The 20,576-nt window shown below is 29.2% G+C and overlaps 1 protein-coding gene across 3 annotated transcripts in view; it reads right to left on the reverse strand.

The window, feature by feature from the left end:
• Positions 1 to 17,084, reverse strand: part of LOC142327269 (uncharacterized) — a 90,739-nt gene extending 73,655 nt beyond the window's left edge. For 2 of the 3 annotated variants that reach the window (XM_075370154.1, XM_075370152.1), the window contains exons 1-3: positions 17,008 to 17,084; positions 12,483 to 12,636; positions 7,274 to 7,375 (exon numbers count right to left, since the gene is read on the reverse strand). In XM_075370154.1, the coding sequence (XP_075226269.1) occupies positions 7,274 to 7,375; positions 12,483 to 12,614 (234 nt within the window). In that variant the 5' untranslated portion in view covers positions 12,615 to 12,636; positions 17,008 to 17,084. The other variant, XM_075370153.1, reaches the window with a different exon arrangement.
• Positions 17,085 to 20,576: the final 3,492 nt, after the last annotated feature.

Raw genomic sequence — 20,576 nt, forward strand, 5'->3', positions numbered from 1 at the left:
AAACGAAGTAGGGTCACCTCTAGTGTTGCTGTTTGTCAAGTAACACTAAGAACTGAGCAAAATATATTTTTACTGGGCAACTGTTATAACTAATATTTTTAAGATGGAGACCACCTGTTTTGAAACCCACATTCTTATATCAAAGTTTCACCTACACTGACCAAACTGTTGCTCTGAAAAAATTACAACACACTGATATTTTTTATAAATTGAACAGGCTTTAATTTTTATTTATATTATTCTCATCAACATAAATTTAATGAATACAGCGAGGTTCATGGGGGGGCCGAGCCCTCTGGCTAGATGGGCTAAATATCCCCTGACCGCAACAGGAAGCACAAGTAACTATACAGAGCGGGCAAAGCCACAACAAAGGATACTATGCTAAGCACTCATATGTGAAATAAATAAATAAATTTGCTATTAAAAAAAAAATATTGCGGGGAAAGCCCCACAATATCCCCGAAAATATCACAGGAGAAGCTGCAACAGGGAACACTGACTACATATATTTATGTGTTTTTTTTTGTCTTCAGTCATTTGACTGGTTTGATGCAGCTCTCCAAGATTCCCTATCTAGTGCTAGTCGTTTCATTTCAGTATACCCTCTACATCCTACATCCCCAACAATATTTATGTGATTACATATATATATATATATTTATTATTATGCTTTTACAGCCAACATGGGACCACTTAAGTCAATTTTAGTTGGATCTTTTCTGAGAAAAGCGTGTTATTTTACTCTTTCGAGCTGCCCAGTATTTCTTCATCCATTCAGATCTTGCTTTCTTTTCTTCATCCGTAAACACCCTCTTCATTGTATTTTGTCGTTTGTCTGTCTTTTGTTTAAATCTAATGCTTTTGTCTTTTAGCTTTGTAATTTTTCCAGTTTTATTCTGTAGGTCAGTCAGGGAAATTCCCAATTCTTTCATATCTTCTCTAATTTCTTTGATCCATCCTACTTCTAGCTTTTGGAACCAGAGCTTTTCAATGATACTTCTTGAGTCTTGTTTCCGGTGTCCTTATGAGATGATCAAAGAAAGAGATTTTTTTTCCCGCATAGTATCAGTAACAGGCTCTATTTCTCCATACACCACCTCATTTGGCACAATCCATCATTGACCTTCTTTTTGGTGTTTTTTATTGATACACGTTCTGACAATTCTCCTCTCTATTTTCAGAATTTTATCAATTCAGTTTTTCTGAGTGATTTTGAAAAGGGTCTCTCGCTTCCGTAGGTGACTTCTGGCTGAACTACAGTTTTATAATGTTTAAGTTTTGTTTTAGCAGAAAGGCATTTTTTGTTATATGTTGACAAAGTTAATTTTTGGGATTTAATCATTTTATTTGTCCTATTTTGCCATGTCACTTTTTCATTTAAATTATAAGTTATTATTTCCCCTAGATATTTAAATTGTTTTACTATTTTAATTTTCTGACTGTTTACCGTAATGTGCTGTATTACCAGAGGATCTATGGCCATTAGTTCAGTTTTTTCGAAAGAGATATGAAGCCCTATCTTTTGTGCTAGGTTTTGAAGGCTCATGATTTGTGTTTTGGCTTCTTGAATATTATTTGCTAAAAGAACGAGGTCATCTGCAAATCCCAGGCAATTTAGTGTGATGGAGTTTTTCTTAGTACCCATTTTTATATTTTTGGGATTTATTTCATACCATTTTCTCATGACAAATTCGAGGGCGCAGTTAAAAAGGAGTGGTGAGAGGCCATCTCCTTGCCTCAATCCAGTTTTTATGTAGAAGGGATGAGAGAGTTCACCTCTGAATTTCACTGTGGACTGGGTATTGGTTAAAGTTAATTTTATCATGTTTACGAGTTTAGGGTGAAGGCCCAGGTTTCTCAGAATATTCAGCATGGATGGTCGGTGTATACAATCATAGGCCCTTTTAAAGTCGACGAAGGTGATTATTAGTTGTTTTTTCCGTCTTTTATATAAGTCCATCATAAGTTTTAGGGATATTATTTGCTCCGGGCAACCTCTCCATGGCCTAAATCCCCCTTGGTATTCCCCAAGTTCCAATTCAAGTTGATCTTTGCATCGGTTGCATATGATTATTTTATATGTGCAATCCAAGAGAGATATCCCTCTGTAGTTTTCCTGATTAGTTTTATCCCCTTTTTTATGTAATGGATGAATGAGGGCTGTGGTCCAGTGTTCTGGAAGTTTTTCTTCGTTCCATATTTTCACGAGGCATAGATGTAGGGAAGTTTTGACTGAATAAACTGATGAGTGTTTCCAGAGTTCTGCGAAAAGCTGGTCTTCTCCGCTTGCTTTATAGTTTATTTCATTTAAGGCTGCGAGAACTTCTTGAATTGTTCGCGGGTTGATATTTACCGGTGAAGTTTTAACTGGAGTTTCAGTGTCAATCTCAAAAAGCTCTGGGGGGTCACAGTTGAGGAGTCTATTGAAGGTTTCTGCCAAAATTTCAGCGTTTTCTTTATTGGTGTGGACCATATTTCCTTTTTTTCCTCTCACCATAAGGGTGGGTGGTTCATATCTTTGAAGAGCCTGACCAAAAATTTTATAATAGTCTCGGGAGTTAGTTTTCTTGGAACTTTCTTCTAAATAGAAGAAAGTTCCAAGAAAACCAAATAAAACTAAATAAAAAACAAGCCCAAAACTAAATAGAAGACAAGCCCAAAAAACTTGATTCAGCAAATGCTGAATCATGTTTTTTTGGGCTTGTAGTTTGGTTCCAATTATAATTTTCTGAGTTATTTTCCTTTGTTTGGTGAATTCATGGTTAGATTCTTCAGTTTTCGGGGTTTGGTGGTTGATCCAAGCCCAGTGTCGGTCTTTGAATGCTTTGTCACATTCTTCATTCCACCATTGGTGTTTTTTCTTGGGTTTATAGGGGCTAGTTCTTCAGCTATTTCTTTCAGTTGGGATGTCAGTTCTTTTAAATTATTAGTTAAATTGATATTTTTTTGTTTCTTCAAAGATGGCATTGTTTATTAATTTAAGTGGATCATAAGCTCTTAGCTATATATATATATATATATATATATATATATATATATATATATATATATATATATATATATATATATCTATTAAATAAATCAACTAGTACAGAATGTTGAGATAAGACATATCTTTCATGAAAGTACTTTTGCTCAATCCTGCATCTTCAGTAATGATTGAAATAATACCATTACTGCTTAACAAAAATATAAAAATATGAATACTAAAATAATGATAATTTTGTATTAAATTACATTTCCCTCAAACATAGTCTGACAGTTTATCAAATTGAAATTCTGTTTGAATTTATATACATTTAATATTTTTCTAATGTATTTAATTTTATGTCATCTTCATTAATATTTATAAATTTGTGTTAACAACAGAAATAGAATTAATTGTATCAATTTAATAGTACAGAATAATATGAATCTTAAAAAGATTAATTTCATTAAAGTAATATATAATTATGTATTATATATACTATGGTGGTAAAATTTCAGTTAACCCATTGGCTTACACAGCTGGCTACACATTTCAAGTTCAGTATTACATTACTGGCTGTGAGACGGACTGATCAACCGTAGCTTCTTCTTAGAGTTTCCTTCTTTTCGTCAATAGATGGCATGACATGTTATATACTATTCTGAGAAATCGATCTGTTGAATGGTGTATAACATAATCGATTTCTCTTAATAGATCACGAATTACAAGCATCTGTTTTCGGTGATTTCCCCAACTATACAGTAGCAAAAATGGCGTACCTTAAGAAGTACCTCTCTGCGGAGGAACTTGAAAATATGATAAACAAAGGTGATAGTGATGTATCAAAGTGACATTATTGAAAAAAGTAATTCTGAAAGTAGTTCTAATAATAAATATACAACAGATTTCTATTCAAAGTATCCTAATTCAAAATCAAGAAGTACTTGGCTTTCTACTACATCCGATGAAATTTAAGCATACTTTTCTTTATGTATTCTCATGGCACAGGTGATAAAGCTACCACTTCAGTCATACTAATCCATAAAAAAATCAATCCAAAATCCTTTCTTTTCTGAAATCATGCCATATAGAAGATTATTTATTTCTATATTTCTTCATTTTGTAAACAATGAAAATTCTGACTCTGCAAACAGTCTAAACAAATTGCAATCTTTATAATCTAAAACAAAATTTCAAAAATGTTTATTATCCTAAAAAAAATGTTGCAATTGATTAAGTCTCATGAAATTCAGAGGTAGATTCTGCTACATCCAATTCTATCCCCAAAAAAGAGCAAATTTTGGAATAAAGTTCCACAAACTTAGTGAATCAAATAGCAGCTACTGTTCAGGTTCTGATATTTATACAGGAAAGAAACCTAAGCCAGCCAATAAAGAAATTACCACTAGTAAAGCTGTTGTTATGGACCTCATGCAACCATATCTGGACAATGGTTATACAGCATTTGTTGAAAACTGGTACTCATTGTTTTTAAGGCTAACTGGAAGGAACACACATGCAGTAGGGACGGTTAGAGCCAAAAGACAAAACATGCCAGACCAATTCAAAAAAATCAAAACTAAAAAGGGGAAAGATAGTTACATTGTTTTCACACAAACTCATCGCTCTGAAGCAGATGGATAAAAAAGAAGTAAATGTTTTATCCACTATTAATACAGATATCAATATGACACCTACAGGAATGACAGAAAAACCAAAACCCCAACTCAGAAGCCCCAAGCAGTTATAGGTGATAATAATTGAATGAATACAATTGACAGACAGGATCAGCAGTTGTCATCTTTCCCTCTCATGAGGTGTGTCAAGAGATATAAGAAAATTTTCTTCTAACTCATGGACATTACATTGGCATATTCAATTCATATGGCTTACTAAAAAAAGTAACAAGAAAAAATCCAGTTTCAATCGGTTAGGAATTCAGCTGGCTAAGGACATAACAGACCAGGTCACTCTTACCAGATTACTTTAGACATGGATGCACCCAAACTGGAATATTCCATGTTAGACTGCAAGCAGGAAATTGGGGACATTTTGTCAGATTTATCCCTCCTAATCCCATCAAGAAAATACCCTCCAGAAGCTGTGTTGCGTGCAAAGCACGGAAGAAAAAAGTGAAACACGGTACGAGTGTGAAAAATGTCTGTTAGCGTTGCATATCCCTGAGTGTTTTCAGGTATACCACACCAACAAAAACTTCAGAAACACTGTTATCATCACTCATCACTTCAGAATATAATAAGGTAAGATTTGTAAAGATTACTTATCAAAAAAATTATGTAATTGTGTAACCATTCTAAATTTTGTTAGTTTACGAACAATATATATTATTAGTCATAAAGAAAAAAAAGTTTCAATATTTTAAAAGGTAGATAATATTCACTTGGCTTAGCTGATATTAAAAACAGAAAATAGGCAAGATAGTATTATATTATTTTAATAGTTAAATAAACGTAATTAGTTTCATAAGAAATTGTATTACATAGCTTTGTTTTTTTTATATATGACATGGTCTGGATAGCCAGATGGTGATGTCATCGTGGGCTGGTGAGAGCATATACATTCTCAGAAAAAAGTGTGTACGTGCATAAATACGAACGGGCGTCTGGTGGGGGAAGCCAGACTGACATTCTTTGTTTCAGGGCTAGTGTGAATTTAGCAGTCATGGAGTGGAGAAATATGTTTGAGTTGGATCGCACGGAAGTGGTGATGTGTTCTTTGTTCAATAAGACAGGACAGTGAGACTGGGTGAATAGGTGTATTCGATGAGAGGTCATCATTATTTTTATACGTGTAGGAAAGTATTCTTATGTATATGAAGAGAAAAATTAATGATAAGAAATTTTTTTTTTTAAATATGACAGACGAGCAGTGTGGAAATGTGTTTTCTATGATTCAATATATATGATTCAAAATATATGATTCCATATAATTTTGATATGCTTAATATGTTCAATTTATGTTAAAAAAATTATATTTTGTATTGTTAATGTTAATTATTTTTAATAATATACTTGTGTGTCAGACTACATAACCAAAGTACATTATTTCGTTATTCCCGCTTTAATTTAAATTGTTTTGTGATTGAGCTTTTATTTTATATTGATTCACTTGCGCTTTTCAAATTTAAATTTCTTTTTTCTTTGGTAGTAAGCTCGCAATTGTGAGAAAAGTGTGTATGACAAAATATGCTTATTTTCTTAAAATTAAATAGCAATACAGGGTCGATTATGGGGAAAAATATTAGCAAGCAAATGAGTTTCTATTGAATATATATATTAAATGAAATTTAAACCACCAATACAGAATAAATCGATAAGTTAAACTTACCATATTAATTCCAAGAATTAATTTTCATGGGATCCCATATCTTCAGTTGGTATTTAATTCTATAATTACAATAAAATCAATGGTTTTTAAAATTTTGAATTAAGATATTGTTACTGTTTATAAATTATTTATTTTGTTGTGTTGGATATAATGCCACTGTCTTATTAGTGAAATAAATTATGATAAAATGTTCATTATTTGAAGTTGTTGGGCTATAAATATATATACACATCTTATTCATAAGATATGTTTATCCACAAAAAAACAATTTTTGTGTTTAAGTTTAATAGAATTTAATATGATTAACTATTTTTTACATTATGTTTACAGTTAACATTAATTTTTATTCTAAGTATTTTATCTATTATTTTAGCTATGAAATATCCAGGTGCCAGTTTAAAATTTATTAAAGGTCGTACAGGATTATCTATTTTATGTAATTTTGGTAATCCAATGAGTTTTGGGGGTGATTATATGGATATAATCTTCAATTATAATATAATTTAATTTATCATAACCCATTTAATATTTTACAATTTTTAAGTATCTGTTTGTTGGGTCTTTTACTTTTTAAAGTTATTTTGTTCAATGTAATTATTCATAAGTTCTTATTTGTTTTTATACATAATAAGTGTTGTACTAGTCTGTCCAATTTCAACAATATTAGATCATTATCATGAAGTTTATTTTTTGCTTTGATAACCTCATATTTTGTAATCATTTTCTTTTTTTATTTACACTTTGTTTTTTTTATATTATGTCATATTTCTTATTTAATTATTTTCTAAATTATGTTTTATCAAGTCATATTTATCGACTCAACAGAAACTGCCTTTTATCTGAGTAATTTACTATTTGTCTTGCTGAGAACCTATATACTACTACTTAAGATCATACGGAGTTTCATATGCAGATATTAATGAGATGTTACACATACTAAATACATTAACTTACCAATCTCTTTCCACGTCTAATCTCTTTTTCAATATCTTCTTGCAAGAATCCATAAATTCCTTCATGATCATTGCCATTTTGTTCCATATTTGAAGACAATAACTAAAATCAAATATAAATTAAAAATTTTTATATATCCTTTTTAAAATTACAGTAATCCCTCATTTAATGCAATTAACTGACTTCACAGTAACTTCGCATTGAATACATTGTACAAAAAAAGGGGTTAGATTTTAATAACTTTTTCTGTTTTTAATTACAAAAACAAAATAAAATATACAATAACATTTTTTAAATTTAATCAGATAATTCATGTAACTTAAGAAAACATTAAAAAAACCTAATATGAAACTAAAGAAAATTAACAACCATTTGCATTTCATTACACACACTACAGATGGAATAGAATGCATTTTTAATTCTCATCAATGTCTTCAATAATAAAATTTCATATCATAGGATAAAACATAATTCAAATATAAATTCATAGATTTAAAAGAATTTGTATAATGCGATATATGGAAACTGTAACTGCATTAATAGCGAAACATTCCACAATTTGTAAACTGCATTATATTGAAATCAGGGTATCAGAGTACTGCATTAGATGAGACATTACTGTAGTAAACATTGGGGATTCCCCAATTTACATCTTCAAAAAGAATCATCCTTCCATCTCATCCGACAGTCCAACTCTTTCTAGTCTTACAACTTAACCAAATTTATCTATATTACTTAAATGAATTAATTAATCATTTTAATGTAGTATTACCAAACAATTTTCAAGTATATGACTAAAATCAAAATTTTTATTTTTTGTTCTGTTAATTTTTTTACAACATTAATTCTATAATTTAGAAGTCTGGTTTTTTAATAAACTTTTAGTATAGAGGTTATCCCTTTAAGTGAAAAGTTTCAATTAATTTTTAGTTCTCTAGTAAAATCAATATTAGTTAGAACAAACAAATCTATCTATACAGTACCTTGTTAATTGTAAACAAGTTCCTCTATACTGCAGTCATCATGCTTTGACATTTATCATACTTACATATAATTCAGTCTGAAGTATACTATAATCTTCTGAAAATTCCTAAAAAATTCAAATTGTCTTCAAGAAACAAAAAAGGTCTGTCAGATCTTTTGACACCAATAATTGTGAATCACATCAACATATTTAAAAGATTAGGTAATGTTACTTTAACACTGTTTTTATATCTTTTTATTAGATGTACTGTACAAACACTAGAGGTCAATCCACTTGAAGTGTCCCAGAAAAACATAAGCTGGTTGCTTGATCAATTAAAAAAAAATTGAAACTTACCTGCTTGTTTCCTAACTGTTTCAGGGCCTTAATTTTTTGTTTTTTTAATTTTTTATTTAAGCAGTTTACCTGTGGTGGCCATTTTTATTACGGTGCACACACTGAGTTTTGTGATTGTAAGGGTTTACGGAAAAAATCATAACTAAAAAACTATTGGTCCTGGAAGGATAAAACAAAAAGAAATTTATTCGTATTTTCTCAAAGTAAAAGACTGGCCCACTGGTTTATTTACAAATCTTCTCTCTTCTTTTTATGAGAACTACCAATAAAGTAAAACATGAAAAACAGTGAAATTTCACTTTTTGTAATCTTTTTCAAGAGGCAGGGATGGCATACACAGTTAGAATTAATTTTTTATATGTAGGTATATGTTAGTAGTTTTACCATAAACAACTAATGGTGATATACTTACCCCCTAAATTTTTTTGAATTTTGGTTTCAAGTAACTCTGATGGGACTGGTGATAAAAATCTGGCAAATAAAAAATTTTGTGTATTGTACTAATAAAAAAGTTATAACCTCTCAAAAATCATGAAAAATCTGTTAACAGCAATACCATTTTGACTCAATTGGTCACGCAACAATCTTGGGTCACTTCAAATGAATTAACCCAGAAGTAGGAGACCACTTCGAACATTTGTTGCTGTAATTTATGAAAAGTAAGCTTTTGTAATTATTTTAAATAGAGCATTAAAAAAAAATTTTCAAGTAACAGTAATTCATTAAACCAAATATTTTCACTGGGTCGACAAAACTTAACTGACCAAACCATGCAACATATGTAGGCTGTGTACCATACCGTTGTGTGAACTATTTGATTAAAAATTTAACTAAAACCCAAATGGATTTTATTTAAGTTAATCTTTTAATTGGTTGTTTTTCATTTAAAATTTAATTTTCTTTTATTTAAAATTTAACATCAGCTGGGCCAGACCTAATGAAACTAAACACACCAATTTATAGGCGCCCCTACAACATTTTTGAAGATAAATAACTAAAAAAACTGAATTATAGAAAAAAAAGGCTGAAACAAAATGTTATTTTTTTACAAACAATTCGATTCTGCAATAAAAAATATAAGTTCCTATTTTTAAAAAATTAGTTGACCTTTATTTGACCTTATCAAGGACAACATAGGTTGTGAACATATTTCCTCCTTGAAATGGAAAAAACATTTTTTCTTAAAATGTGTAGTTTTTGAGAGATAGATGTGTCTCAATTTAAATGGACCACCCGGTATACTGATGAAAAAAAAACGATTTATCTATGAGTGAAAAATATATCAAATGCATTCAAGCAGCAGAATAATGCAATTGAATTAAAATTGTTTTCCTAACAGTCAGTGTTATTCTTATTCTTCATTTAGTTTTATTCTTTTTATTTATTTATTTTTTTTATTCATTACTGGAGTGCTTTCACAGCATTTAACATTTCATTAGCAACAATATTTTTTAAATGCTATCTCTTATACTATTAACATGCTTTTATCGGTCAAGTAATTAAATATTTTAATGTACTTTCTACCTCTACATTGTTTAACTACTTTAATGTTGTTAAGTGCTATACATTAAAAAAAAAAACCAACAGTAAGTAAAAAAGAAATAATAGTACAGTTAATAGCACACTCTTGCATGCACAAATACAGATAAAAGCAATTTGTTTTTTTCATAGCAATTTTTTTTCTGGGATATGGAAAGTGAGATTTGACAAGCTTTTTATACAGCAAGCCCTTCCTGACAAAAACCTATTTCAAGAGAATGCATTAAGGAAATTTGTAGCATGTGAAAAATACCTTCCCTGATTGTATTTCAAATCCACATGCAGATGAATAGTAAAAATATTGCTATATATTCATTTACCATAACCAACGTAATTATTTTATACAGAATACAGACAGATTATCAAATCATCCAAAATATTGTTCATGAGGCTGCTAAAAGCACATAGGTATATAAGGGGAGGGTCTCAAAGAGTTTTTAAACTAGCTCTGTTGACAAGAAACTACTTTATTTACCTATATACTGACCTTAAAACTAGTCCCCTTCCACTGCAATACAATGTTTCCAGCATCTGTGCCACTTCCAGAATGGGTCCTGGAAGTCCACTTCTCAAAGCGTGGGAAACTACCTTCCACTATTGGATCTCTGCAATGGTGTCAAAACAGTACCCTTTAAGCTGGCTTTTCAACTGCAGAAGAGGGTGAACTCCGCAGGAACCAAAGCTGAAGTATGGCATGTACACAAGTGAGATCATGTTGTCTTGCGAGAAACTCAAATGTAAGGAGCGAATAGTAACAGTGCATTGTCATCATGAAGCATCCATTTTTTCGTATTCCACAACTCTGGTCGCTTTCACCAAATGTCCTCCCTTAGCGGCGTTAAAATCTGGCAGTATAACTCGCTACTGACGAACTGATCACTGGGGATGAATTCTCGATGCACAATGCTACGAATGTTGAAAAAGACGATGAGCATGCACTTGTTTGAACTACAGATCAGCCTCACTTTTTTCAGTCAAGCATGCCTCTCAAGATCCCTGGCAGCATTACCATAAACTTGCTGAATCATGTGCGAAATCTTGATGATAGATTTGCCAAATTTCACACAAAAATTTCATGTTTGCTCTTTGTTCAAGCTTGCTGTTAATGTTGAAATTGTAAAAGTGGTAATGCACATAGTGCATTACCATGAAAAATTACCACACAAGCTGCACAACTACTGACACACATAGTACAATGTCTCTTGGCACACTGACTTATGAAGGTCAGGGATCCCTGTGACTGTGTATGAGGCCTTGTGCTGTCACCTGTTGACATCTTACAAAAATAGTCTTGAAATGTTGATACTATCTCATAATTATATACTGAACTGGTTTTTTTCTAATAAATTAATCTTACTACAGTATGACACCATAGTGTCAAAACATTTAATAGTCAATTATAACAAAAACAAATCCATTACTAATAAATAAAATAACTTAACGTGTTTAAAAGTTTCAAACATTCACTTGATAATGTAAAATGAAAAAACAAATGTGTTCAAATATTGTTCAATTTTCAGTTCCATTCTCTATTTCCAACTAAACTTTTGAGTTCCTGATATTTTCCATTTCCTTTTAGACTGTCAATAATTTTTTATCTTTTCCACTCTCTCTTTGCACCTTCTACTGGCCTTCTGGTACTGTTTGAATAAATCCTTCTCCTTTAATGACATTTCCTAATCTATTAGCATTTTTATTCTGAATTGTTCTGATTAAGCTTCTATTCTCATTATTTCATTTTCATTATCTTCCTGATCTTAATAGTAATAATCAAACCTTGGTAACTTAAAACTGAAGGAAATTTTTTTGTTAGAGTTATTGAAATGTTGACTAAAGATTTGGAATTCTGTAAAATACAAAATTAGACTGTACAGATGTTAAATATTGAAAACAAAACAAATGAAGATTTATAAAGAACACTGAATGAAAAACTTTAGTTGAGCAGAAATGAATCAAACTAAACACATGCAGTTTCTATTTGATGGCTTCTTTTAACAAGCAACTCTTCTCTCCATGCACAAATTAGGCTATCACAAATACTTAAAAAAGCAGAATAAATTGACTTTTAAGAAGTTATTAAATATTTCTTTATACTATCAACATTTAAATATTATGTTAACGGCTTCAAAATGTTAACTAGCTAAAATTAGTTTTCTACTAACAATTTTCTTTATGAAGGGAACAAATTTTTATTTAAAAATAATTAAGGTAACTAGAGGATCAAGTTACTGAGTTTTGACTGTATCAATAAAAATGTTCAATACAAAGAGCACTTACTTAAAATATTACTGTTAATTATAAGCTTATTTTATATGTATTACTTGTTAAACCAATAAACAAAATAATTACCAAGCAAAAATAATGTGTGATGATACTTCCATATTTATAAATTGTGCCTAGCTTTAATTCATCTACAATGTCTGTTTTACAAAACACACACTTCTCAAATTCTCCAAAACACTCTAATTTTTTACAACTCATTCTGCTGAGTTGACTAATGCTTCTGCAATAAAGAAAAAAATAAATTTATTATAAACAAAATATAAAGATTCAAGAGAAATTACTTTCTTTATAAACTAATTTATAAAACGGCTATCAAATAATAAAAGTTATTAAGCAATTTCCATTATAACAAATAACTTTTACCAAATACTGTATTCCAAAATTATTCACTAGAGAACCATTAGCATATTTAAAATTTCTAGATCAACAATAAACAAGGTTTAAATTTTTATGAAAGATAAATATTAGTGCCTGAATATTTCCAAAAAAATTATTTTTTTCATTTTAATGATATAGTTGCTGATGATAGTCATCTTTAACCAGTAAGTAAACCTGCTTGGTTTGTGATCATTTAACTCATTACTGCTGTCACTTTTTAAATTAGTATTTTGTTTTGTCAAATTTAAGATGTAGAAAAATTTCATACTGTTAATCGTGTTGAATTTGTGACTTTCATATATTGAGAGTAAAATCCATCCTGTGCGTAGCACATTTTTACACTGCCCATTACAAAGAGGATATTAGCAAAAGTTGATTCTGATAAAGTATACAGCACTTGCACATGTGCTCTTTGTATCTAAAAGATAAAATCTGGTTTAACCAGTACAAAAACTAATCTGTACATCTCAAAAAAATTGGCAAAATTTTCAGGAAAAAACTTATATATTGTTTTCAAAACTAGAGACAAAATATAAAAGATGATATGACGTAATAAAAAATTATAAATCAGTAGATATGACAATCCTGGTGTAAACATAAGGTCAAGAATACACACATAGAGCCAAATTAGAATATGCTCTATATTAATAATTTTTTCATCACAACTAGCTTATCTGATAATCATTCTAAAGAAAGCTTAACTCTGTAACAGTACCTTTTTTTTATTCTTTTTTTTTTGTCTTCAGTCATTTGACTGGTTAGATGCAGCTCTCCAAGATTCCCTATCTAGTGCTAGTCATTTCGTTTCAATATACCCCCTACATCTTATATCCCTAACAATTTATTTTACATATTCCAAACATTGCCTGCCTGCACAATTGTTTTCTTCTACCTGTACCTCCAATATTAAAGCGACTATTCCAGGATGCCTTAAACAGTACCTTAAAATAATCCAATTTAGTTACCAATAATATGCAAAAATTAGAGCTAAGAATCACACAATCAAGGGATATGCTGTTTGGTGTGAAAATGATTTACTACATACATCACAAATTAACAATACTTACACATTCATAAATAATTTTATCTAAGAATACACCATTTATTTTATAACAATTATGTTCATTATTCTTAAATTCCTATATTTTCATACCAAACAAATAAATAAGCCTAAGTCTCCATCACAAGAAACATTATTTATATGCAGTATTTATGCAATAGGTACTCACATATTTTTGATAAAATTAAGCTTGAATAAAAAAAAGGTAATATTAAAATTGAGAAAGAAACTGTTGACCAACTTTAACAACAAATCGACACACATACATTGTGCATCATTTCACCATATATTAAATTACTATACTCAATCCATCAGTATTCATTTCAGTAAATTCACAAATGACAATTTTAATTAATTATTGATAATTATTTTATTATTATACAATACTTCTTTCAAAATAATTATTAAAAGTTATTAAATTATTTAAAAGTTTACTGAAATTAACTACACCTATGTAAAATAGGTTAAGTTAGATCATAAATTAATCATTTTTACTGTTCACTTTACTAATGTATTGTTGAAATTTGTTGAAAAAAATTCAGTTACAGCATTATATAAATAAAAACATTAAAAATCTAATTTTTAATAAAAAAAAAGGTATTTGACAGATTTACTTTAACATTTTAATCAAATTAATAAAAAGTGGGAAAAATTCATTTCCTTCAATTACAAAAAACTGAGAAAACCCGATAAATCTAGATGCTATGTACATTCTACTTACACTCTACTTTGCAAAAATCTTTATAAAATTGTTTTTTATGTTTAGCAAAATCACACATTATTAACAGAGGATTAATCAAAATCTATAAATGAATCATGTTAACATGTACTTATTTGAGGAAAAAACCTATAAAATATTATAATACTTTTCTCAATACACTTTAAGAAATTATTTAAAATCAGGCAGTAATGCAAGATGTAAACAAACTTGGTCCAGCAACAATGCATTAATGAATCTACAAACTACATCATATTTAATTTTACTGATTCAGAACACTTGGCAATTATCATTGAAATAAAAAAAAAGAGAAACTTTGTATATTCAACTTTTTAATCTTATTATATTTATTTTTTTTAAATATAGTCTATACAGCAATAATGAATTGGAAATCTAACAAGGAGAAAACCTGCAAACAAATCACTTGAGGTGTGTGATAAAATAAAGATTTATTTCTTGTATTTGGATTTTCTCAATCAAATTTATTTACTAGATGCATAATAATACAAACTCAGGACTAAAAAAATAAAATCAATAATAAATAAAACAGCATTAAAATAATGGCAAATAAAAATTAAATGATTAATAATAAAGATGAAGTATTTTTATTAATGATACTGGATACATTTTTAATTATTTTCATATAAATACACAAAAATTTATAATTTCCTTTAAAATTATTACATTTGAACAAGGTTAATGCTTAAAAAATTAATTTGTCATAGTTTTATTACTAATGGATTAATGATTATTTGTAATGGTTTAACAATTAAGACTGATGTGGCAGTCACATAAGATTGGTGAAATATCAAATAGTGCTGTTTAATGCTATCACAACTGTGTTGAAATTAACCTCTGTGTAGAATGGCTATTAGATGTGGTACTTAGTTTAGAAATTATTTCTAATAAAAAAATAGTTTACTGTAGTTAGTTGCTCATGAAATCAATAGGCATATATAAACTTCTATTTGACATGAAAATTATGTAAAACCTTATCACTGCATATCTGTAATTATTAAATAGGAAAAAGCATTAATTGCACTGCACAAATGTCTAGGAATCTAATGCTTAAGCATGCTTCTAAGATGTAATGGATCTTATTACTATACTGCAATTGTAAATTTAAGCTGCCTAATCTTTCTCTAACATTCACGGGTTATACTGGTGTGAATGTTACCAGATTTCAAGTTTGTAAGTTTCATAACCAAAAATGGCTGAATGCTCAACAATCTTCAGCAAATGATGAAATATAAACTTGAACTGACCATTTCTGATAGTAAAACATTAAATGAACCACAACTTAATTATTAGTTACTTATGGAAAGGAAATAAAATTGACTAAACAATAAATGACTATTTATAAACATTATAATTACTCAAACCAAATTTCGCTTGCAGACAATATGTTAGGAATAAAAGAAATTCAATATATTTTCTAACAAAAATCATCTCCAATCTGTAAGTCAAATACATAATTTCTGAAATAAAGTGTCACACCAGTTTCATAGAAATTTCATTTAAAAAATATAATTAAATTAATACATTTCCTCTTACAAGGGCCATTTATTATTTATCAATATGATTTAAAAAATTTAATTTTTGTGTTTTACATAGTGAAAGGGCCTGAATCAGGCTTAAACTCTGATTGTGATTTTTTTTCTTCTATTAGCCATTACTCTAGCTTGGCAAGAAGTGCCAGTTGAAAAAATCAGTAACTTTCTAGATCCTCTTAAATATGTCTTCACCAACAAAGAAGTAAAAGCTCGGGATTCTCCCTAATAAATTATACATATTTATTTTAATTCTATTAGAGGCATTGCATATTTGTTCTCTATCATGTTTAATATTATTGTACTATTGACTTATAAGAATAGTCAACAAAATACAAAATGTAACAATGAAACAGATATGTACTAATGACAAGAGTAGGATTATTCAAAATAAACTATTCAGGGAATGATTAAATAACACATAATCTAACTACAATAAGTGGTATTGGAAAAAAATCAGTTAAGACAGTGATAGTAACTTACAAGTGTAAATCAATTCTTTCACATTTTTGTAAGAAAGTTTTAAGATTTCACAGTAGAAAATATTATTGGGATAACCCTACCTTTGAGAGCACTCGTTCTTGGATTTAATATTTGTTTATACTGAAAAATTAAAAATGCAAAGTAAGCACAACTCTTAAATATTATCAACCCACGAAAATACAATATGTATATATATATATATTTTTTTTTTTTAATTATGCAAACAAAACCTTTAAAAGAAATGAATGTATTCTGATGATACATAACAGTCAAGAGAGATTATAATCCTAAAACTAAATCTTTTCGCATACAAACTTTAAATAAAACAAATCAAAGCACTAAACACTGCCGTTAACATAAACTCAAAATAGAAACATATTTAATGATGAAAAATAACATTACTTGCATTAATTTCTTTCAAAAAATCTAAACCGAAAACTAAAGAACACAACGCCAACATGTCAGCCGACTCATCTTGGCGGTTAAAATTCAGTTTTATAGGCTTGGCTCGTCGTATGTGCGATCTAGCGGCGCACATATAATAATAACATTAGGAGTAGAGGAAATTGTTAAGATTCAGTAATATGAAAGACGATATCCGTTACTTTAAAGTTTGAGATCATTATACGCATTAGTAAGTTTTTACACAGTGACTAACGAATTTTGTTGTAATTTTTCTAAAGAATACATTGCAGCGTTAGTTTTGTCTAAGTGACTGTGTGTATCTATCATCTGACTGGTTTTGTGATCTTTTTCATTTTTCTTTTCTGATATAATATTTAAACTATCTTCAACATAACACTTGCTACATCTTCAGTTATGTGAAGATTCTATAATTTTGATTTCTGCCCTCCACTATCATTTTTTGTTGTCCATTACCAGGTAATTTAAACCTTGTCATCTTAATGTATGACCAACTATTTCATCTCTTTACAAGATTCAACCACCAAATTCACTGTTCTCTTATACTTATTCATCTTGTACTTTATCATCCCACCTAATTTGAACATCTACTGAAATATCACATTTCAAAGGCGTTTTCCTTTTTGGTTTTCCTGTTTACTATGTTTTCTAGCATAAAGCATTATATTCTATACAATATTTTTTTAATTATTAGGTTCACATTTGATATCAGTGATATTTTGTGCAAGTAAATGTTGATTGCTTTTGATCTGTAGTTTACTTCAACCACCAATTTTTATAGCATACAGCAAACTTATACAATCTAAGATATATAATAATCAATTTATTATTCAATTCCTTTTTATTCACCCTTCTATTAAATTTATCACCGAATTTTTTAATATTTTTCTTTAATTTTTTTCTCATCTTAATTTCTTTCTTCAATTCCATTATTCCTTCTTCTATATACACATACAAAATAAATCTTTTATTCTGATTGGTACATAATATTAAATTATATAAATCACCTCAGGAGGAGTGCATATGCTACGCCATGGAAAAAAAGGAAAAGTGTATTTTCCTGAATCAAGGGAACCATAATAAAACCTTTATAAGAGCACCATCTCAAAATATAAAATAAAAAATAGATGTGATTAAAATCCAAATAATTACATATTAATTATTTAAAATGTAAGTACGTGAAGTAATATTAAAATAAATACATGAAAATTATTAAATATAAAAAATTATTTGAAATTAATCACAATTCAGAAGGTATTAATGAAAATTATTATTTGAGCATCTATTTATGTACCTGTTACATGTCAAACAGAAATGCAAAAAATTCAAGGGTTACTATTATTGTTATTATATTTTGTATTTTTTTTATTTTATTTGTGTTACTTTCTTCATTTTCTAATCTTATCATTGCTAACCAATTCATGTACAGATTATATATAAGTATATATTTCAGTTAAAACTCCATGAAGAATTTTATTCTGCTTTAAATAATGAATATGGAAAAGCTAAGGAAATGCTTACATATATGTTCATATCATTTATAGCTGTTAAAGGTTATGAAGTCTATCTACTGATACGCTGTTATGAAAACTAACATTAGGGTGAGACTGATTGAGCAGTCTCTCTAAGCAGACTAAACTGATTTAAAATCATTGACTCATTAATATAATCACACATTCTTACTGTATACCTGAATTATAATTTCATCATTCCTGTAAAATAAAAACAAATCGTTTCTTATTTTATACTAATGGTTTCTAATATTAGAATTTATTTCATAATAATAAAACTAATTTTTCTACTTACATTTTGTGAGTGACTCATAATAACATAGTCAAATTTAGAACCAGGATATATAGTAATTAAAATAATTCTTTGTTCATAATTTTGCATATATCATTTATTTTTTAAGCACATCCCACATATCTAACACTGTATAATACATTTTTCACACAGATTAAGATAATAATTATTGCATGAAACATAAATGTACCTTGTTTAATATGCACAATAAGCCTACAGTATTCCATAAGATCCAAAAGCAGTGTGAATGATGTAAAGTCAAGAAGATTTACTGAACTTCTTACACACTTAACAGAACAACTAGAACTTTATCTTAACTTCAGTTGTGAAATTGTCAAGACAACTTTTTATCGAACATAGACATCTTTGATTATATTTCAAATAATGCCCCAATCAAAACTATCAATGTCTGCGTTACTGTAATGAGGATGCTTCTTTTTTTCCACAGGAAATTTTAGTGATTCGCCTTTACTAGCTCGAACTTCTTTTTCTATAGCATTCACAGTTTTTCATGACATTAAAGCATTTTGCAGCTCATTCGGTTGCTTTAGTTAGTGAAATTGTCAGCCTGTTTAATTTTTTCTCTTCCCTGCAACACTGTATGATGTAAGCAATTAATTCTCTTTCAGAGCTGAGAATTTTTTACCAAATTTTTTCCATCATAATTATTAAAACTAACTTAAAAAGTTGCGTAATTAAAAGAAAAAAAAATTAAAAAAACACTACTGGTATGTATTTGTAAAATTAACCAAAAAATTCAAAAAGTGATAGTCAAAACACAACACTAGTAATGGAAACACAATAACTACACTACACCCGAAATTAATTTTATAATGACTGACAGTCTGATAAGTAGTTATCACTACATTAACTTTACTAATATTTTTAGAACGAGTGGTTGCTCCTCATGCGTATGGTCAATAAGGCCTTTTTTCCATACTACATCAACAACAATCCATGCCAGTTCTCATTGCAGCATGTATGCTAGGCTTGTGTGTGTGGACTTCACAATCAAAATGTTGCAGCATGAAAATGACGACTTTCTTAATCATACTGTGTTTAGTGATGAGTCAAAATTTTATCTTAGTAGAAAAGTTAACACACATAATGTTTGTATCTGGGGATGACAAAATCTTCATGAACTCAATGCGAAAGGAACTTCCCAAAATTAAATGTTTTCTGTGCAATATCACGATGATGAGCATTCAGGCTGTTCTTTTTCACTGAAGAAATCTAACAGGAGTTGCTTAACCAGATATGATGCTTTCCAAAACTGTAACATGGACCAGAGAGTTGACTGGATTGATCAACACTGATCTGAGAACAGAGTTTGTTTGAGGTGGTCTCCAAGGTCACCTGATCTGCCCTGTACAGACACTGCACAACAGTCATCATTTATACTACATAATCAAAAAGTAACTACAGATCTTACTGATGATTTTATACCAACCAAAAGACAGAGGACCGATACTGAAAGAATATCTGAACTTGAGGTCACTGTAAATTATTAAATCCACAATGTACTACGGTTTAAACATCCATATGGTTTTAACATAGTTTGGTAGGTGGATTCACCTGTAATATAGAAGCTATGTATAACCACCAGAAATGCAGATTGTATAATGTTTAGGTCCTACACTGAATTCCTATGTTAGATTCTATGGTGGGATCCAAAAAGATTTACAAGAAGTCAACCATCAATGCAGTCACTAAAATGACGTTAGTGACTGATTTGAAAACAGAAA

This window comes from Lycorma delicatula, chromosome 7, assembly GCF_047948215.1.
Source record: "Lycorma delicatula isolate Av1 chromosome 7, ASM4794821v1, whole genome shotgun sequence".
Taxonomy (NCBI): Eukaryota; Metazoa; Arthropoda; class Insecta; order Hemiptera; family Fulgoridae; genus Lycorma; species Lycorma delicatula.